Source organism: Lotus japonicus, chromosome 3 (assembly GCF_012489685.1).
Source record: "Lotus japonicus ecotype B-129 chromosome 3, LjGifu_v1.2".
NCBI classification, from domain to species: Eukaryota; Viridiplantae; Streptophyta; class Magnoliopsida; order Fabales; family Fabaceae; genus Lotus; species Lotus japonicus.
In genome coordinates this window covers 6,787,726-6,809,977 of record NC_080043.1, presented here as the reverse complement: position 1 = coordinate 6,809,977, position 22,252 = coordinate 6,787,726, and the positions used below count along the sequence as shown (strand labels likewise).

At 36.0% G+C, this 22,252-nt stretch overlaps 3 protein-coding genes and 1 pseudogene across 8 annotated transcripts; 1 reads left to right on the top strand and 3 right to left on the bottom strand.

Annotated features, from left to right (window-relative positions):
- Positions 1-1,758: 1,758 nt before the first annotated feature.
- Positions 1,759-4,837, bottom strand: LOC130749257 (uncharacterized). Its single transcript, XM_057602585.1, has 4 exons — positions 4,474-4,837; positions 3,134-3,292; positions 2,908-3,016; positions 1,759-2,320 (listed from the first exon to the last, which is right to left on the bottom strand). Exons 1-4 carry the CDS (start codon positions 4,792-4,794, stop codon positions 2,124-2,126), a joined length of 786 nt encoding a protein of 261 aa, XP_057458568.1. The 5' UTR covers positions 4,795-4,837; the 3' UTR covers positions 1,759-2,123.
- Positions 4,838-11,730: 6,893 nt separating this feature from the next.
- On the bottom strand, positions 11,731-18,503 carry LOC130749458 (uncharacterized). 6 transcript variants are annotated; one of them, XM_057602819.1, is made up of 12 exons: positions 17,374-18,503; positions 16,511-16,678; positions 16,056-16,135; positions 15,547-15,727; positions 15,360-15,413; positions 15,200-15,271; positions 15,045-15,116; positions 14,359-14,412; positions 14,203-14,274; positions 14,048-14,119; positions 13,354-13,792; positions 11,731-13,264 (listed from the first exon to the last, which is right to left on the bottom strand). In XM_057602819.1, the coding sequence occupies exons 4-12, from the start codon at positions 15,563-15,565 to the stop codon at positions 13,180-13,182; spliced, it is 939 nt and encodes a 312-aa protein (XP_057458802.1). In that variant the 5' UTR covers positions 15,566-15,727; positions 16,056-16,135; positions 16,511-16,678; positions 17,374-18,503; the 3' UTR covers positions 11,731-13,179. The 6 variants fall into 6 exon arrangements, with proteins under 6 accessions (XP_057458802.1, XP_057458804.1, XP_057458806.1 ...); XM_057602821.1 differs by having other exon boundaries at positions 16,067-16,135; XM_057602823.1 differs by lacking the exon at positions 16,056-16,135 and having other exon boundaries at positions 17,374-17,568; positions 17,799-18,503.
- Positions 12,051-13,172, bottom strand: LOC130743499 (uncharacterized). Its single transcript, XM_057595751.1, has one exon. It carries the CDS (start codon positions 13,170-13,172, stop codon positions 12,051-12,053), a length of 1,122 nt encoding a protein of 373 aa, XP_057451734.1.
- Positions 16,839-20,291, top strand: LOC130743498 (UDP-glycosyltransferase 72B1-like; annotated as a pseudogene).
- Positions 20,292-22,252: the final 1,961 nt, after the last annotated feature.

The following is a 22,252-nucleotide window of genomic DNA, read 5'->3' as shown; positions in this document are numbered from 1 at the left end:
AGAGTCAGGAGAAATGCTCCTCCAAAACTCATAAAGTTGTAAATAGTTAGTCTCTAAATAGATACGCCCGAAACCAAGGTCCCCCGCAAGAGACATGGTCAAACAACAAGCCAACACTTCAACAATCACCGGAGAGAGTGCATGAACATAGGCGCACGCCATAGCAACAAGCACAACACCATCATAATCTCTAGCCACACAACCGAATCCAACTAACCCAAAATCCAACAAGAAGCAAGGTGCCGGAATTTATCTTGACCACATCCCCACCAGGCTTCGACCACCTAGAAGGAAGGCTCCTTCCCCACCAGTTAACTTTAAAAACCTTACTAAGGAGGGAATTAGGAATCGAGAAAATCCCCCACCAGTTCTTCCTAATAAGGGTAATATTAAAACATTTAAAATCATGAAATCCAAGACCACCCCACACATTCGGCTTGCACAACTTCTCCCACTTCAACCAATGTATCTTTCTCCTATTAGCGTCCCTACTCATATAAAACTTACTCCCAAACCCCTCAATCTGATCACAAAGCCTATTCAGTAACGCAAAATATGGCATAACATAAGTTGGGATGGCTTGAAGCGCAGTATTGATCAATATCTCCCTCCCCGCACGAGAAAGGGCCCACTCCTTCTAACCCTCCACCGTATTTACTCTTATTACATATGTTTTTCCGTTGGATAACCAAGCTTTGAATTTCATTTGCTGTGATCAAAATCTAAATTATCCAGTTTACATTCAAGAGTTATTTTTTTGTTACATTCTAGTGCTTTGATACCAACACTGATTTCACAAAAAAACAAAAAATTCTCCTTTAGGAAATCCAGGTAGAGTTATGTCATAAGCTAATCAATTTCAAGCTTCTATTCTCCTATGACATGCAAAATCTCAGTTTTGTAAAACAGTAATACAGAGTTCAAATTTTAGTTCCTCTACTATATACATAGTTGAGAAACTTTAGTCCCTCGAGTTGTAAAATTGTTGCAATTTGACCTCCCAATAAGTTTTATTCTATTGAAAACTTTCAAATTCTAATTTTTTAAGAGAAATCTTCACATATTTATTTGACTAATTCATTGCAAACGTTCTTCCCCTCCACCCACCAACCAGAATATGAAACTTCACTTAATCTTTTTGAAAAAATCTCAAAATTTCCTCTTAGTAAACCTTATTCCCATATCCTATCAAATGCTTCAAAATTTATAAGGATTTATTTGTCAAAATTATATGATAAAAGGTATTGATAAAATACAAAGTATGAAGGAAAATAGTACACTATTTTTACGGGTGTTGAGCTCATGAAAAATGGACGAAAAGAAAGTGTCAATATATAACCAATGCTCCCTATTCTATTCCAACAAAATCGGACTTAATCGGTACAGAGCAGTCATGATTGGTTAAAATTTATTCATCCTCTATTTTGTCCATGACTAGTTCAACATCCAGCACTGCTCAAGTATAAGTTCCTTCGTGGCAAATAAATAGTAACAGTCACTAGCACTTTGTTAGGATCGTGGGAGAAGCAGAGAGAAAAAAATGGGGGTCAAAACAACCAGGAGATTGACCAAAAACAAAACAACCAGGAGATAACAGAAAATATATTTAATATAAGATTTGGTTATTTTTTCGGTAGGTATATATAAGATTTGGTTTAAGTAGGACAGAAACCAATTAACCCTATATATAAGTTAAATAAAATTATGAAAGGAACATAAAATAATAATTGAGAGAAAACAATTCATGCAATTAGTAAATGAGTATAAATTTCATGTACTATGTAAGTGTAAAACCTATTAACAACATCCAATCATTTTATGATTACATTTGGCTAGGGATTCGAACTTGTGCTCTCATCCGGAAGTATAGCTTAGTTTTCCACTAGGCCAACACATTGTTGGTGTTACATTCTTTTTTATTTTAACTAAATTAGAAGTTTATTTTTAATGTCTGTGTAACACTGACAAAGTACACACATTAAATCCTTAGCAAATAAATAATTTAGCTGTAAACATCATTTTGTATTGGTATGTAGGAGGATGAAGTTAAACCGATGCTTAATCAGAGTATTATGTGGGTATCTGGCATATAATTGGCCACTAATATGAAGTTTAACTGATGCTCATTGCTCAGAGAGCTGTTCTATGGAATAGCTTACCCCAGTTTGACCATTATTCGTAAGTACTTCGAATTCTCCAGCAGTAAACGACTGATTCTTCTTGAAAATTGGGCGTCTAAGCTCCACGTATCCACAGTACATAACTTCATAAACCAGAGTTCCCTTTTTGAATGAAGAAAGAGCTGTCCCGACACCTTCCCCTGCGAAAGGCGAAATCAATTAGAATTCTTAGATGTTTGGTTTCACCTTGCTCATTCATATAAGCATTTCTATTCTTCTCTAACACGGTTTTCATCATTAGAAGTTTATGTTTAGGTGAAATTCTTAGAAGCACTTCGAGGCAAGCAGACAAAATCATGCAGAGGCCGAAGCAAAAAAACCAAGCTTTAGAGTTGATAATATGAAAGTGATGTTAGCTCTTCTTACAAGACATTCCTATTATTTTCTTAAGAAAATCATTTTTATAGTAAACGTATCCAAGCATAAATCACATTAGTTTCAACTCATTTTTACCATAATCAATATTGTCAGAATCAAACATGCATTTCAACTTGCCAAAATCACTTGCATGCTTGAGAAATAGGCCATTTTCTCCATTCATTGACCAGTAACTTCCGGTTCTTTTTCACTTTACTGTAAATTTTATTCAAACTGATTAATCATGCAAGGGCAAGAAAAGGATTGCATCCAAAACAAAAGGAGCCCTTCCATCATATTCTCCTACACCTACAAATCCAGCATTATAGAGAAGATTGCAGTTAAGTAATGAAGAAATTGAATAGGATACCATGTGTGACAAGCAGCAAATTCTCAGTAGGATGTTTATCTGCAAGGTCTGTAACTATTTGCTCATATCTAGCCTTTGTGCGTGAATGTGGCTCTTCCCACTTGGGTAACTAAAGTTCCTCAATCAAAAAAAGAAAAAAAATTTCATTAGCACTAATGCTGTTTTCATGCATATAAATGATAGCCAAGTGCTGAAAATTCGTAGTTGACTGAAGAATCCTCTATACCTCTTTATAGATCCTTTGTACATTTCGATCCACTGTCCCGGCTGGAAGCATGGCTTCACGTTCTGCTATATCAAAACCCCAATTTCCATCTTTAGGAGCAACGTCAAGCCTGATTGCCTCCCTGCTCATCATTTCACATAACCCATATTCAACAGAAACCTGTAGTTGTGGAAGGGAAGGGGAGAATTTTAGCATACTATTTTCTGAATTTCTGATACATATCTAGTTATCTAGATACAAAGTACTCAGAACTTGTAAGGCTATGTTAGGATATGTGTTGGTACCAATGCATATGAACGTTAGTACACACTTTTAACTTTTAAGATAAAAATTAAACAGACCTCTTCTTATGGATTGAGATGAAATTCAGTTCATGATAACTCTTGCGCTCATAATGTTTCGAATTTCGATGATGTTCGTTAACAAGGTCTAAAAGCATTTCCAACAGAAGCCCATGTTTCATAATGAATTGAATAGAAAAAGTGACCTCTAATGAATGTAACGAAAATCCAAACACACAAGTAGCTACAATTCTACTTCTACACATGAAAACAAATGTTATAGCGTGCATGTAGATGCAGCATTCACCACTAGGCCAAGGTTTAGGTGTTGACACTTGACATGTATACTTCAAACGCCCCATTAAGACAAATCAAACACCATCATTGAGTGTAGCAACATAACTGCAAAATCTATTCATCTAAAAAACAAAAATAGCTCCAAAGTAAAATAAAATAAAATAAAATAATTATCACTAATTTTTTTTTTTTACTAAATTGCACTCGCAACACAATTTCGACTTGAGCCAAGATATCAAGAACAAATAACTTTCTACTTTCTTTTTTGGTTTTTCTTTTGATAGGCCAATGTTAGTTGTTAATTGTTAGTAAATTAGTTCTTTCACCAAGATTCAAACCCTGACCCTTCACCCTGCAAATCCCTTCATTCCCTTAGCTCAACCCTTTTTGGTACATCGGAAAGATAAATTGCATCCGCCAGAAATCGATCTCTGAACTTCCCCCTACACAACCCATATGTCATCAGCTCCTACCACTTGAGCTATCTTCCGAGACAACTTTCTACATTCTTAACTAAAAGTTGTAAAACGAGTACCATTTTTAATTTAGCTAAAATGTGGAATTATAAATGTTGATAAAAAAATCAAAGACTGAAAATTTAACAAGTATCACAATTTTAACCATTAAAATAGTAGCTCATAAACAAAACACACACCAGCATAAGAATTTAAAAAATAAAAAACTACAATTATAATATAAAATAAAACTTCTGTAATTCATTTTCTGATCTCAATAAACTCAACATTGAAAACAATATCTAACCTTAACTTTAGAAGGATCGATGGTGACAGAGTCACCGGTGAGTGCGTTGGGGTCTTCATCTTCACCGACGGCGGAAAGGGCGGCGACGACTTCAGCGGCGGTCTGGACACAGCGGAGGAAGGGTGAGACGAAGACCCGATGAAGCGGGAACCCGAGAGTTTTACGAAACTTGCGACCCGTGGAGAATGCCCGGACCCGACCCGGTTGAACAAGGTGCGGGTCCCATGGACGGGTCGCCTTGGCTGACCACATAGGCTCGGCGTCGTCGACGCGATCGCCGTGCCTCATTACGACGACGTTTTGGTAGAACTCTGGATCCATCTTTAGAGAGAGAAAGAAAATGGAAATTGGTTTTCTAGTTTTGATACAAAAATGAATTATATAACTATTTTTTTTTTGTCTTGAAAAGGTCGATAACTGATATCTGTGAGACTAATTCCTCGCCTCACAGTCAGCGCATTAAGCCGTAGGGGGTTGGCCAATAAGTTTTTTCTATTCGCAAGAGCTGAGATTCGAACCCACAACTTCTTGCTTAAATGATGAAGTATTGAACCACTACACCTACCCCACTGATAATTATGTGCATGTTTGGTTTTCAGTTAGGAAGTCCGTTTGAAACATTGGAATTCGAGATCACGATTTCTAATGCACATTCAGCCTACGGAATACACTTGTTGGGTTGAGTGAATGTGTTTTCACATTCAGCAAACAGAAAACCAAACATCTCTATATAACTATTTAACACTGACAAATGAATATTTTAAAATTTATTATCTATATATAATTTTAGGCAGTGACTATTTGCGCCTCCTATTTTACTAAGTGCGTCATCCCCAAAAACTGAAAAAAGACCAAAATACCCTTCAGTAATTTAAATTTAAAAAAAAAACTACTTTATCTTTCCCTACAAACCCTCCCCCCTCTTTCAACCGTATAACCCCTCTTCCTCTCCAACCCAATTTCAAAATTTTCAACCCTCACAAAATCAAGTCTCTCAAACCCACATTAACCATGGGAAGTTGTATTCTGTGTCTTCATTCAGTCCCTCGATTTGATTCTGTCATGGGAGGATGTTTCGTGACTTGCCCGCACTTTAAACTGCGGACAGGTTTTATGTAAGACCCAGGATTTTAGAATTAAATAGATAAATAATTTACAGCTCACGCGTAGGATTCAGTGTAAGCGTGAGAGGAACTTGACTTTCGTTTAATGTTTGGATTTATATTATGAAGAAGAAAGTTCAGGAAATGACTAAGAATAGTACTATAGTCGATATAGTTATAGCACGAGTAGTATTCACTTATACCTAGGGCGAAAACGTTAGTAAACGACTAATTTGCACTTAAAGACACGATGGAAACTAATTCCAAAAATCTTCAGAGAAATGTTAGAACTTCTCTTAATCCTTCCATGACAGGCGTTTCGATACGAAACCCTGGAATGTACGAACGTCCGATTCTAATTCTCGGAGGTTTGCCGAAACTAAAACTCTGATAGCTCAAGAAACCTAGAATAAACGGTTGATGAAGACTTTTTCTATTCGGAGCTTCAAACGAAGATTCCACACGCATACACCTATTTCTCTTGATGTTTCCAACCTTTCTTCAGAAAGAAGTTTTCTCATCCGACATTCACTGCAAAAAGTAGTTTTTCGGGTAAAATAGATTTACACCGACTTTGGATTGTCTACCTTAATTCCAAGAAACTTCTTTTGAGTTTTGGAATTCTGCCACCAGAACCTATCTTAGGATTCACGGAGGAATGTGCAGAAAAGATCGGAATCGCGAAATTTTCATTTCCCATAAATTGTACTTAGCTCAGTTTCTACTCATTTCTTGGTTCATAGATCATTTTATTTTTCTCAAAGTAATTCAAATTTATATTTTATCATTTCATAGAGTTCCCCATAATTTTTGATATAATAAATCACTCTTATATTTTTATCTTAACTCTATGAGTTAAATCCTCCGATATCTAAACTAATCTGTACCAGTTTACAAAATATCTTCTCAAAATATCTTTACAAAATATCTTCTCAAAATATCTTTACAAAATATCTATCCATCCTTATCCCTCCACCAATCCATCCTTATCCGATCTTTGATACATATCTTTTCCATTTCATTCACTATATATATGTTATAAACTTGACAACACAAAACAAAAAAACTCACCAACACACACACCCAAACCCGCGGCCAAGGAGGAAGGAGGAGGAGAAGAGTTTTTCGCCGATTCTTGCCTGATCGTCCCAAAGTTCGTTGCTACGCGTAGGGCTCAAGGTACTGATGCTTTTCCTTACTTCTGACCGTCAATTCTGTCATTTTTCTCTATGTTTTTCTGTGCTCTAAGTTTTGAGCTTTTTGCAAAACTATCCAAATAACTTCATCTTTCTATCTAAACTTATTCCTTGCGTGCCCATGAGCATGTTTAGCGGATTACATTTCGTCGATTCTCGCCGAATTGCCGCCGAGTTTCAATTCTGCTCATAATACCCATTTTCGGTTAAAGTTCCAACCTTTGGGCTTAAAACCCTCAACTGAGCTTAGCGTTAGTAAGATTAGTCGTCATAATCGCCGTTGGTATCGACCCCATTTAATTTGTTTTTCAAAATTCTGATTTTGAGTTTCCGAGCTAAAAATATTGACCAAAATACCCCTGCGACAGTTTTCGATTCGATAATTTTTCTGAGAGTTTCTCTGGCCTAGATATCGCCTAAGAATACCTAGGAATCGATTTAGATCGAAGAAAAAGTTCGGAAACCCTATTTTAACTAGTGGCCGAAACCTATTGCTTAGGGTACCGTGTCCAAAAATAATTTTTGGGTCTCTATGACCTGAGCCATTGCGTAGCTCTTTCGATTTTCGAAATTTTGGCGCTGGTTTCGTGTCATTCCGAGTTCTGTAGCTCGAGTTATGCTCGTTTTAGCGAACTAAGTCTCCGTCGTCAATTTGTGCTTAAATAGGAACTTCGAAGCTTTGGAAGCTTTATTTCCGGTTTCGATCAGTTTTATTAGATAGTGTTGTTTCTAGTGAGACTTGTGTTGATGATTGTGTTTCCTTGTTCTAGGTTCACAACTTCCATGCCCAACTTCTACTCACGAAGGTAAGGGTAACTCAGTTTTAGAGTGTCTTTGAGTCTTGCCTGCTTTTATCGCACTGCATGCGTTTGAGATGAAGGTGTTTAATTTGATTGGCAATTGATTGAAATATTGACATGTTTTGAAATGTTGTATGCTTGCTTATTTTGAATGTTTTCTGAGGCTTGTGCCAATTGTTTTCTAGAGGCTTCGGCCGAGTGAACTTATTGAGACGTGTGTCTCCGTTTACTGGTTTCTGTCATTACTGCTTTCTAGTTGATATGACAGGGTTATGTTTTCCGAAACTGAGTTATTGATTCATCGCTCAATAGAGCTTGACGTGGTTGTTGGATTTGGGAGTTGTTGATTGATTTTGGCATATAGGGCTGAAACTTAAGTGGCAGTGTAGTGGTTTTCTTTCCACAGGACTGTCCCGTCTTTCATGGGCGTTATTAAGTGGCAGTGGAGTGGATATTTTCACAGGACTATCCCGTCTTTCATGGGCGTTATTAAGTGGCATTCAGGGGAGTTCGTTCTCCGTCTGTCCCGTCTTTCATGGGCGCTATTTGGTGATAGTTCAGGGGAGTCCGTTTCCCGCTCTGTCCCGTCTTGTGAGACACTATTGATCGATCCATTTTGGTAGCAGCATATAGTTGCATTATAGGGAACTAACACTTGACCCTATGTTGTTGGATTTTAGTTATTGGTTTATTAATATCTGATTTGATGTTGTATTGTTGAGGTTGTCGATATCTGAATTGATGTTATATTGTTGAGGTTTTTGATATCTGATTTGATGTTATATGTTAAATTGTTGATATATGGGTTTAGTTATGTTGCTAGTTTATTTACCATGATAGGTAATTAAATTTGAATAGCATGATTTTCTCTTTCATACATGGTAATTGCATGGAGTTAACCCTTTCTATTTGCTACTTGTTGTTTGGGCGTAATGCTATTAGGCGATGGAGAGCCTTCCGCTGAAGCTTAGCCGTTCAAGTTGGAGACCGTGACCGTGTGCGGTCGTGTAAAGGTGGATGAAGTAGTTGCTTCTTCCTTTTGGTGGACTATGTCTGAGTTTCTTTCCCCATCTGAAAGCTCTGTTGTTTAAACCTTATCTTCGCCACTGTTCCAGTGAGCGTACTTATTTTGGAAACCTGCTTACGATATTGTATGACACTATTATTATATGTCGGGAACGGGTTGTTGAATAAAGTCTATGTTACGTATTCATTTATGTTCAGTTGCTTCAAAAAGGAAAAAAAATATATTGTGTTTTTTTAGGATTACAAATTAGTCCATAAATTTTGTTAGGTAACTAATGTGACTCCTCAGTTGAGAAATTGGGGCGTTACATTTTATGACTACCGCATGTTTAAGTGCGGTTAGCCTGCGGATAGTCAATTTTTTTAATTCTCTCTGAATTCTCTCTGAATTTTCCTTCCGCAGTTTAAACTGCGGAACTATTATTCCAACACATCACATTCCGCACTTTTAAGTGCGGGAAAATCAATTTTATTTAGGTAGCAGTACCAGACCTTAACACGATTGAAATTACTAAGTTTTTCATTTCCGCTAACAAGTTAGAAGAAGGTATAAATTTCACACTTCCGCACTTATGTTAGCGGGAGCGTGTAATTTGTTTCACTACCGCATGTTTAAGTGCGGGACTAACCAGTTACGTCGGGAAGTCGCGAAATCGCGATGAAAGCTAAAAAAAGCTCGGAAAAAGGTAAAAACTTACATGGGTAAGCTTCTATTCTTGACTTGAGATCACCCAAAAGAAGTTGGGAGTGGAGGATTAAGAGGAGGGTGAGGAGGAGGGTGAGGAGGAAGAAGGAGATGGTGAGTGGGAAGTAAAAATAAAATATTACCTTTTTATGTTTTTTTACTAAGGGCAATGTTGGAATTTTTAAAAAAGGAGATGGCGGACTTAGTAAAACGGGGAGGCACAAATAGTCTCTGCCATAATTTTATTCATATAAATTTAATTTTTCAATTGAAAACAAAAGAAATTTATATATTGAATCATTGCCGGATCGAGATACAAGTTCTCTCAATAATGAACAAAACGACCAAATCAACCAAAAGAGATAAGATCCAAGACTCGTCTCTACCGAAACAAAAACTAAACTCATCATAGAAAAAACAAGGCCAAGGCAAAAACCTCAAACCCATCCTACAACTCCGACACATAAAAACCCAACAATCCGACGACAACTAGAAAATCAGATCAGCAAAGACTAGAGAACACACCGTAGCTTCAACGACATAACTTCTAACGCCAACAAAAATTGCGAAAAAGAGGCTGCAAATAAGAGACAGGTAGTGATAGCACCTAGAACCAAAAACCTAGATTGATTACCACACAACCATTGGAAAAAGCCTCCATTAGGTACAAAATTCGGCGACAGGTTCAACCAAAACGGGATACTATCAAGTCACATCAAAACCTCGAAAGAACAGAGATTTACCCAGCAGAGAAAACCCACAACCAACAAAAAGTACCTTCCCCGCTTAAGGTAGCAGAACAACCACTAATTTGGCAATAATAATGATATACTTACACCTCATTTTTTTTCCACTCCATTTCCACCTATTTTTATTTCTATCTCTCTTCTCTTATCATCTATCACATTTTATATGTTTTCTCTCTTACTTTTTTTTCCTATCTCTTCTCCTCCACCTCTTTCCACCTCATTTTTGAGGTGTGAAAGAATAATTATTCCTAATTTGGTCTCGGTCCCAATCGCGCTATTGCTTATTACTTTTATTTAGTATTAATTGAGAGGGATCAATATTAAATTAAAAAATTTAATGCTATCATGATGCTAATAAGAATTATAGAAAAAATTTATGAATTAAATGAAAAGAATACATCAAGATAATATCTAATTAGTAAACTAGAAAAATAATATAAATTGAATTCCATATGATTTTAAGAAATAACTTAGTGTTATTATTTAGTTTAAATAATAAATTTTGGTATTAAGTAAATTTTGAAAATATTGGCAATGTTAAAAAATAATTCAATGTTATTTAAATTGAAATAAAAGTATCGTAACTTACATGAATTACTTACTAGAAATTTATATATGTAAATAACTCATTTTCCTAAGTAACCCTCATTGGTCATTTAGCCAATCCACATATGTAATACGGTTATATGAATTTAATTAAAAGAAAATGTAACTTAATTGTTGTAATTAATTAATTTAATAAAACTCCACATAACCCCAACACTTCTACAACTAGGATTATACCCGTGCGTTGCACGAAGGGTATCGGTATTTCATTTCGATGATGATTATTTTGATAAACACGACTTAATAGTTCGTCAATTGCAACAAAAAAAAAATGTCACAAAACCTCAGTAAATACATAATCTAATAATCTTTGTTGTTATTTATAATCACGATTTATTATATGCTATTTTGAAAAAATTCCAATGAATAAGTGGAAACTTATTTTGCAAATTGAAACCCTGATATTCACAACAGAATTTCGGTGGTATAAAATAATTTAACTAATATGATATAATTCATAACTTATTAGTTATGAGAAATGGTGATAAATAAGATTTAGTTAAATAAAAAATTATTCTTTTAATAGTACTACATATATCCTCTCATGAGAATTTTTAAAAATTCTTTAGTGTTAAATATATTCCATAAAAAAAACTCATATTTAGCTGTCTGCGAAAATAGAGTGGGTATTTTAGATGGGGTTAATATTAAACATAATAAATAATTCAGATTAATCGTGGCATAGGAGGTAGAACCTATAGATTTTACAAAATTTTCATGATATAAAAATATTTAATTTAGTCTGGAAATAAAAAGGATAAATATATATCACAATTTGTAAGGAAATGTCCCTGGATTTTTAGGCTTTTTGGTTGGTCTTGGTTGCTTTTTCAGGTTTGGGTGGTGCTTTGGGCGGGTGGGGTTGTTGCGGGCTTGACTATTTTTTGATGCCTTTTGAGGAGGTTGTATATCCTTGTCATTTCCTTATCAATCAATTTATTTTGCTTTTTCGAAAAAAAATTTGTCCTCCAACTAAAACCACTCGTACAAATATATTTCCAAATAACAGCAATTGAAACATCAACACATACAATACGCAACGAAGCATTAAATACGATATATTACAGACGTCAAACGAAAACAATGACGCAAAGCAAATTCTCCACCTAATTGTAAGAGCTTCAGCAGTGATGGAAGATTACAAGCAAACATAAATTATTATAAACGAAACACACTCAAGGGTGACGAACAACTACGACTTTAAATGTATCAGGCGGTTGCAGCTTGAAAAATCTCAGCTGATCAGTGAAATAGAACATGCTCTCCCAGCAATACTCATACTAAAAACATGCTAATCTTGCTCTATCAATATATGTACTGGATCCAAAAATGAATACATGGTCTAAACGGGTACGTGCTTAATATGATAGAGTACAGGTCTTATAAAGATACATAATTATTAACCAGCATTCCTATTTATAAATTTTTTGGAACACCTCTTTATAGACAATGTTCTTAGTGGCACCGGGTGTGCTAGTACTATCGCCACCGATTAGAATCTTTAGCCCAGCCTTTGACTTCACCCTAGAAACAACAACATATAGCTGACCATGTGTAAAAACAGGCTTCGGCAAATATACACCCACATGAGATAAACTTTGCCCTTGACTCTTGTTAATGGTCATTGCAAATGATAAGCATAAAGGAAATTGACGCCTCATGAACTTAATTGGCAAGTTCGGATCAGACGGAATTAAGTCCATTCGTGATATAAAAACCTTATGACCTGTGTGCGTACCAGTAATGACAATTGCACCAATAACATTCGGGCAAAGATCTTCCACAATTAACCTCGTGTCGTTGCACAAACCCGAAGAAATGTCAAGATTGCACATCAACATGATTGGGGCGCCCTCTTTAAGCACCAACTTATGGTCAGGGATACCAGAAGATTTGATGCCATTTAAGAATTCTGTCGTGATCCAGTCAGCTGTTATTCCAACTTGTTCATCCGCCTTCCAAATTGAGTCAGAACTCATGTATGTCTTTTCCTGACCATTAAATAATGACAACACATATTGATTTATGGAATCAACTTCATCAAGTGTCGGGGCAAGAATTGCTTTGTCTTTGTAAAACTCAGCACCTACAGTGTCTTCAACGATATTGTTGTACGTGAATCTCACAATATCAGCAATTGGGTCTGACGATTGCTCGATTAATAGCTCATCGGGGATTATAATATCACTTTCACCATCATTAAACTCTCCTAATTTGCCATCGCCAAGATCAAGAACCCAATTAGCAAAAGATTTCACTTCAGCTCTCTCTTCAGGCGAAGAGTTCGAAAGTAACCGCATATTTTCAGTTAAGGTTAGAACTTTACAATGCCTCCACAACCTAGATGAGTTTACAGTGGCCATCACAATATCAGCTCTACTACCCTTGGGAATGACAGGCAATATCTGTCTAAAATCACCACCCAAAACTATTGTCTTTCCACCAAACGGTTTGTCCATGTTGTCCTTAACCTTATCTCTCATTATATCTCTCAAGGTTCTATCAAGTGCCTCAAATGCATACTTAGTAACCATGGGTGCCTCATCCCAAATTATCAGACTTGCAGCCTGTAGCAATTCGGCCTTTTGACTTCCTTGTGGTATACAACAACACGATTGATGATCTACTATAATTGACATACATAAACCAGATTATAAAGTGTTTGTAATTATTCAATACTTAATTTATAAAAAATTAGCTTATAGAGGTTATTACCCGAAGTGAGTCATTCTATTAGCAACCTCATTTTGTGTGTCATATATGTATAGTTGAGCAAACTTTGGCACATCACCCTCATTAGGAAGCAAACTACCTATACGATGATAGTTTTGACTACTAATAACAAATTGAGGTGGCCCCCCTCCATTATTCATATTGCCATCAACTTTACCCCCAAGGGACGTAAAAGCAAACATACTATTGTAGGTCCGTATATGATCCAAGAAATTCCGGCTCCTAGGGTCATTGCCTGAGAATAAATTTGATAATAACTCAGGAGGTTGCTGAAAGAATGGTAGCGAAATTTTCCCATTGATACAACACACAGGGAACTTAGGATGAGTAGCGTTAGTTGATTTTTCAGCCCTTTCTGCAAACCAAAATTGGGCACCGCAATGTTGACAACAACAATTGATTTCACCGAAATCTGCGTATTCTGTGTACCATAATTTGGACAACATTGAATATGAATCATTGAAATTTAAGATGTATAAATCGAAAAACAACATCAACGAATTGTACATATTTAGCCTTCCTGGTGAAAGAAAAACAAAGAGTAAAATACACTCCCCTCCCTTGAGGTTTGCCAATATAACACTCAACCCCATTCTTAATCAAAATCAACACTACATTTACAGGGAAGAGATAAATGTATCAAAAGCCTGCATGATTTCAAATATGAGAAAGGAACCTGAAGGGATAGTTGGCATATGTTGAGTGGGGTTATGAATCGAGCTCTGAGCATTTAGCTCCCCAGAAACCGCTGTCAATTTTACACACAACAAAATAATTAGCGACTTGAAGAAAATTGAAAGGTGGGGATTAAATATGCAAAGTGTAACTTACTAAAATCAGCTCTTCTACGAGATCGTCTTGTTTTAGATGTGACTGCAGTGTCAGTTTTACCAACTCTCCTCGCTGTTATACGAAGCCAAACAAAGAGATAAGAGGTTGCAAATGTTAAGCAAATAATTCGTTTACAGTAGATTGTTGAGCACTAACCTGGTTCCTTGTACGTCACAGGACCAGATGGGATATCCAAGCGAGTAGTAACATCTGCATTTGTATACAACATGGGATAACAAACTGTTAAGCATCGGTACTAATGAAGCTTTGATCAAGGTATTGAATGTGACCAGCAAAATACTCAATGGATTGTCCCATGACGTAGAGTATAAGTATAAAAATAGATCAGTTAAGGCTGAATGCATATTATTGGCAGCGAGCAGCTGGGAAAGAGTGTGGTTCATTGAACAAAGATAATTTGTGTGGGATAGAAAAATAAAAACTGATGTTGTGATGCTTTGGAAGAAGAAGACATGTGAGAAAAGAGCCTAGTCGACAATTTGGCATTGGCTAAGTCACAGTAAATGAAACTGGCATTGTTGCTTGCTTGGGTAGGCTATTAAACCTTAAGATTAGACATACTATTCAACAAACACTAATTGTACATTTGTATTGAGTTCGGTTGAGAAAATGACGTCTTTGTGAAGTAACAACATCAAGAAAAGCACCCACATGAAGCAAATGTTAATTTAAGATGCAAATCTAGTAAAACATAATCAAACAATTCTTAATATTTAGCATTCCAATTGGAACAAAAAATAACACTCTTTCTTTTATAATTGATATATAAGTGTAAAAGAATACTGCATAATTTCAAGTAATTTCAAGTATGAGCAAGGTACCTAATGGAATAGTTGGGATCTGTTGAGTGGGGTTATGAATTGAGCTCTGAGCAGTTAGGTCACCAGGAACCACTGTCATTATTAAACACAAAGGAATAATTAGTAACTTCATGGTAATTTAAGGATGAGGATTAAATGAACAAAATGTAACTTACTAAAATCAGATCTTCTACAGGATCGTTTTGTTTTGGATGTTGCTACAGAAACAGATTTCCGAACTCTTTTGGCTGTTATAAAACATCAAACAAATTGTGAAGATGATGATACCAAATTTTGAGTAAATAATTTGTATGCAGAAGAATGATGAACGCTAACCTGGTTTCCTGTTAGATAGCCGGCCAGATGAGAAATCCAAGCGATTAGTAACATCTGTATGCAAGAAGATAACAAATTGTGAGGCATGGGTAATTAAGATCTTTGATATAGGTGTTGAGTCAACCAGCAAACTAATACATGGATTGTCCCAGATAGTTGGCCACAGAGTAGAAGATAAAAAACAAACCAGTGAACGGTGAGTCCATACTATTGGCAGCGAGCAGCTGTGAAAGAGTGTGGTTGATTCAACAAAGAGAATTTGTGGGAGATAGATGAATTGCCATGGACTTGATAATCAACATTTGACATGTGCGTGAGGACTTAAAGACATCGTCCTTCCAAGTACATGCATCATTTATCAATTTAGGCTGCATTTGAATAAACAGCTGAATTAGGTGCTTAATTATGTCAATAAGCATTCATTGCTTATTCATAACCTTTTTGAAATAATCTCAAAATAGGTTATGGGTAGACATAAACATTTATTCATAAGCTGACCTGAGTAGCTTATGTAAATAAGTTCAGAACAACTTATATATAGTAGGCCATAAACTATTTACATAAACTACTTGTCTAAGCATCAATATTTGATACTATTAGATAAGCTCTTTAAATCCTTCAAAAATAAACCAGGGAAGCCGGGTGCTTGTTGTGTGTATTGCTACAAAAATTGAAGTTTTGAAACAAATCATTAACCTTTGCTTCACCTTCTCTTCCTAAAGACACTTGACAACAACTACTTAATTAGATAGCTTTTCCCCTCCAGTTCTCCTTTCCTGGAAATTATTGGGTAAAGTTAGGAAACTTGGAACCTTCACGTATTTTAATAACAGTTTTGAAAATTTGAAGAGGTGACACTACAAGATGGGCTCAAAACTTAATTTCATGAGATACTAATGGAATAGGCTCTTCAAAGTTGTTTCAGAAAGTTAATTTTATAACTTCTACTGAATAGGAAAAATGTTAATTTTGAACATTGATAGTAACATAACCATTCATGAATCATGTGACTGCCCAAAAGCAAAAACTAAGATAATATAAAGCAAAAGACCAAGTTAATAGGGATTTTGCTTTATATTATTGTTTGTGAATTCAATTAAAAAGAAGAAGCCATAATAAAAAAATCAGTTAAACACAATAATATAACTTACGAAAATTCAGCTGATATATTATCCATGTTCACACCAGGTGGAAGAGACCAAAACACCTCATATGGTCCATGTAGTATCTCTCTTTTGTGATATGAAGAAAATGATGAAGCTTTTGGACAACCTGCAACTCTCTAATAGCTAGTAGAGCGCCTTCCTTTGACAGACAACCTGTCATAGTTCACATATTGGCTCTTTTATTAAGAAAAGTAATGTGGTATTATGATGAAGAATGTTCAGAACTGAAATGTCCATTAAGCAAATGAAAGAACAGCTCAAACACAGTGGAACTTGAATCATGATAAAAATAAATAAACAGTGATACTTAATAATGACTGATAGCATGTTTAGTTTCAGAAATCGCTTCTGGTTGGAAACTACAAGTCTTAATGTGTTTTTGGTTCCACGTTTGAAAGCTTTAGAATCAATTTTCATGGACCAAAATCACTTTTAGGTGGTTATGTAGATGTTCGCTAATTGACTTATAATTGATTCTAGTCCCAAAATCAATTATGTGGAGAAGCTAGAGAGCGTAGCTTTTCCAATGGACAATCAATTGTGGGATTTCGTAACACGATTTCACAATACAACCCTACAAAAATCACTTTTTTCATAAACATATTTAAACATAAATTGCTTCCTCAACTCACTTTTGCCAAAATCAATTTTACTAAAATTAATTCTACCCAATATCGATTTTGACAACATTGATCCTAACACACACTTGACTTATGAGAAAAAGTTATTTGAATTACGTGCAAACCGAGGCACGCACTTGGATAAGAGTAGAATGCAGCAATATTTATTCAGTATTGTCCTTTGCAGAATCCAAATTGAAGGAAGAAGAAGAAGAGAACGAACCTAACCTGCAAAACAACGTTGAGGAAGCAATTGTTGCGGAGATTGTGCAAACCAGGGACTAAGAGCGGTTTCTCATTCTCTAAGTTGCTGCTATTACTACCTCTTGCAGTTCCAGAGGACCATAGCAATGATTTTGCTTTGCCTTCATTCAATGCGGGCTATCACACCAACTATGCTCCCATTGAGATCAATACAGTAGACTCAAAACCACACAATACACACAACAGAAACAAATAAAAAAAATGAACTGATGAACGTATGAACTGATCAAAGTGTGAGCGGTTATATTTATAGACGCGAAGTGCAAGCTGTGGCCAGCCAAATTACAACTGTAAATGACTACGAAAATGGATTATAGCTAATAGTTGATAGCCTAACAGACTATAAGGCAACAGAGAAAATGAGTAGAAGATTGTTGAGGGGGAAGTACCATTGATTAGGGGAAGAGCTGCCTGAGCATAGATAGTAGACCAGCTCCTAAAGGATCGTCCTTCAATGCACTAGCACGGCAACAGCTGGCCGATGGGATGTCGGGGGAGGGGATTCACGCGAAGATGAAATCTGTTTTTTTTTTTCTGATCAAAATGAAATCTGGTTTCTAGAGTAGTACAGCTGCTAACCCTACTTGAAAAGATAGTATCCATGTATCCTAACGCAACCCATGAAAGAGCCAGGCCCAAAAAGAAACCTCAGTTGTAACAAAAAAAAAATGGCACCTGGTGAACAGTAACAAAACCTTGAAATTTAAGTTAGAAGATACAGTTTATGATGACCTTACAGTACAATCTACTAGCCCATCAGTTTCTGTTTTCAGAAAGAGGTTTCAAACCAAGAGACAGAGAAAAACTCTTTCACCTCTATAAATTCACCAACTTCTTCTAGCTTTAATCCAAGTCCATATCAAGTGATCAAATTACACATTAAATTCATGAGGCCACAACACACATAGCCATCGTTACAGTTCCTGTATACAGCCATCAATGCTCAATCCTTCAATTCTGCAAGAGATTGGTTCATCTCCACCAAGACATCCACATTACCTGCATCAACCCCAATTCTAGTTCTCCTGACAAAAATGTCAAAGCCCTTTTTGAATCTCTTCCATCAAACATAGAACACATGTTCCTTCACCAGTAAATTTGGAAGACATGCTCCATAATAATCCTCACCCTGCACTCCTAGTTCAAGCCGCCAGATTGCGTTCTCTGTCGTCAATTTACAATGCCTTGGAGACACTAGTGCATCATTCAACATCAAAGCTTGTTGCTATTGTTGTTGATGCTTTAATAACCGAAGCGCTTCCAATGGCCAAGAAGCTCAATGTTTTGTCCTATACTTATTTCCCATCCACAGCCATGTTCCTGTCATTCTGCTTGTACTCTTCCATTTTGGACAAGAAAATTTCTTGTGAGTGCAGAGACCTGACAGAGCCTATAGAGATACCTGGTTGCATTCCAATTCATTGCACTGAACTTCCTGACCTGGTTAATTGATCCAGCGAAGCATACAAGGCTTTCCTTGAATCTAATGAAAGATTATATTTAGCTGATGGTATCTTGATTAATAGTTTCCTTGATTTAGAACCAGTGACCATAAGAACATTGCAGGAAAAACAAATGACAAGTCCCGCATTGGTTCCTTGTGTTTACCCAGTTGGTCCCTTTGTACAAAAAGGGTTATATGATAATCAGGAAAATGACACTGAATACATGAGATGGTTGGACAAGCAAGAACCAAATTCTGTTATGTATATTTCCTTTGGAAGTGGTGGGACACTTACCAATGATCAAATAAATGAGCTTGCTTGGGGATTGGAATTGAGTGGTAAGAAATTCTTGTGGGTGTTAAGACTGTTAGAGTACCACATTGGCTAGAGATGTGGCCAAGTAATTGTTTTTATATGGTTGTGCAAACTTTAACTCTTGAGCTAGCTTTTGGGTTGAGTTAGGTCTCCTTCATGGTATCAAAGCGAATGGTTGTTTGACCATGGGTCTAGGCCCCTATCCTAGATCCATTTGTTGTGGAGACCTCTCACATATTTGGGCCACCCGTTTCATTCCACGCTCCAGATGTTCTACACTGGGCGTGAGGGGGTGTGTTAGAGTTCCACATTGGCTAGAGATGTGGCCAAGCAATTGCTTATATATGGTTGTGCAAACCTTAACTCTTGAGCTAACTTTTGGGTTGAGTTAGGCCTCCTTCAAAGACCACCACATATATTTAACATCATTGCTGACTTTGGTGCTGAAAATGAAGACCCTTTGAAATTTCTACCAAATGGTTTCTTGGAGAGAACTAAAGTGCAAGGTTTGGTTGTTCCTTATTGAGCAACCCAGATTGAAATTTTATGTCATAAGGCAATTGGTGGATTCCTATGCCATTGTGGTTGGAATTCCACACTTGAAAGCATTGTCCATGGAATTCCAATAATAGCATGGCCACTCTTTGCAGAGCAGAAGATGAGTTCAGCTATGTTAACTGATGGATTGAAAGTTGCTCTGAGGCCTAAGCTTAACGAGAAAGGGATAGTGAAAAAAGAAGAGATAGCTGAGATTGTAAAAAGTCTAATGGAAGGTGAAGAGGTAAATGGATTCGAAAAAGAATGGAGAAGTTGAAAGATGCTGCTGCCGATGCGGTGAAAGAAGATGGATCTTCAACAAGGACCCTAACACAATTAGCACTAACATGGAAAAAGTTTAGGGTCACACTCACATAGGAGAACTAGAACACCTGCACTTGAATTTCATATAAAAAATGAACAGAAGCTTAGAAGGTTTTTGACAATTTTGGTTCTTAATAATTTTCATACATATCACAAATTTACAAATGAATCACAAATAAAACTCCACACCTTTACCATACTGTTTGGTTCAAAGGAGGGGAGGGATTTTAATGGAGAGGGCGGGGGAGTGCGGAGGGAAAATAACTTATTTTTATTTGGTTCATGAGGGGAGGGAAAAGATTTTATAATTAAAATAATTTTTATACCCTTTTTATATATTTACTTGAATTTAACAACACAATAAGTTCAAAAAGAAAAAATAACACAATATAAATGGTAGCAGACATGCCCAGAGTATGAAGACCAGGAAGAAAAAGATTCAACGGGTGGTTGTTGTAATATTTGCTCAACACAAACAATACTCATGTCCAAAAACATGATTAAATTAACTAAAACCCCAAAATGAGATTTAATTTTGTTAAGAAAAAAGGAAAAGAAGAGGGGGTTTAATTTGATTACATATGAATGTGAAGATGACAGCACCACATAAGACAAAGAGGTGATAATCATTGCAGGGGTCTGGCGCCGCTGAGAAGGAGGCGGCGGCGGCGGAGAAAGACCAGAGAGAAGGGCAGCGGCGATAGGGGAAGAAGAAAGGATAGAAATAACGTGAAATAAAGAAGGGAAACCTAGAATAACAAATTGAAATTTTTAGATTTGTGCAGAGTTATTTTTGTCCGAAATTTATTTCCCCTCCTAATTCCCCCACTTTTTGGGGAACAAAAAATTGACGTTGGAGGAATTTTGCTCCCCTCCATTCCCCTGCCCTCCCCTCCTAAAGTTTGAACCAAACAAAATAAAATTTAAAAAATCTCTCCCTTCCTCTCTCCTCCCTTCCGTTTTCCTCCAACCACATGTCTTTTGCATTAATTTGATTTCACTCAATTGTTACTTCTTTTCATCTTAACTGTTTGAATAATAAATATTTCAATTGACTGACTTATTCATTTATTGTTAAAGGTGTTTCATTCTTACTTTTAATGTTATCAATCGACTTTAGTTTATTCGCCCTTAATTTTCTTAGGTTTAATCTCAATTTGGTAATTTCAAAAAAAAGATGACTTTACTTTTCAGTGTTTGGTAGACTGGTGAAAAGTGAACTTTGTTCCATAAAATTTGTAGTTTAAGATTGTGCCGCAAAGAGTAAGAAAGCAATTATTGATAGTACAATTTGACTATATTTCCCTTATTTATGGTGTTCTATTTCCAAGGATAGTGGTAACTATATCAAGAATTGCAATAAACATAGTGGATAGAGAAAGTTTAATAGATAAGGGTATAGAAGGAAACAAAATGAGGAAAAATGCATTGGTATCCTAAAACAACAAACTATTTGAAATATTAAAATCATAGCAAAAAATACAAACTTTATGGAACAGAGGGAGTAACATGTTTTGTTCTGTGTTTGTCGTATTTTTAGGGTGAAATGAAACATGACATAAGGCTCATAGAACGAGACATTTTAGTTCCGTGAAAAAAGGTGAAACAGAAGGGAACGAAATGGAACACTCTCTTAAAAAATTTACACGGTAAGAAATGCTTCTAATTTATATTTGAAATCTTTTGTATTCAAACAGTTTAAAATCACTTCTTAAAGTGGATGACACTTATTATATTTGTTGACAAACATAAATATATTTATGCTGTTAAGCAATCACTTAAAATAAAGTTAATTATTTTTTCAAAAGTAAAATCACTTTTTTAGACATTGGCAAACGAGCCAATAATTAGAGTATGTTTATTTCCCCTTAGTTTTAGAGCCAATTAAAAATCAAGTTATGTTTGTTTCACATTTTTGAAAAATCATTATTTTAAAAAAAGTTGAAAGCAGATTATTTAGAAAAACTACTTTAGAGTGAGGGAAAACACAAGGACACAAAAAGAGAGGGGGTTGGATTGTGTCTATGTATTCCGATCTCGATTGACTACACCATTTAAGGTTTCTTTTGAAATCTTATGAACGTTCTAGTGGCATATTCAAATAAGCGTTTCGTCCAAAAACATGATGTGCAGACGATAGATTAAAGTAGAGGCAGCGAACATGCACACACATCATTTATCCTGTTTCACCCAGTACTGGAGGGCTACGTCTAGTCCTTTGC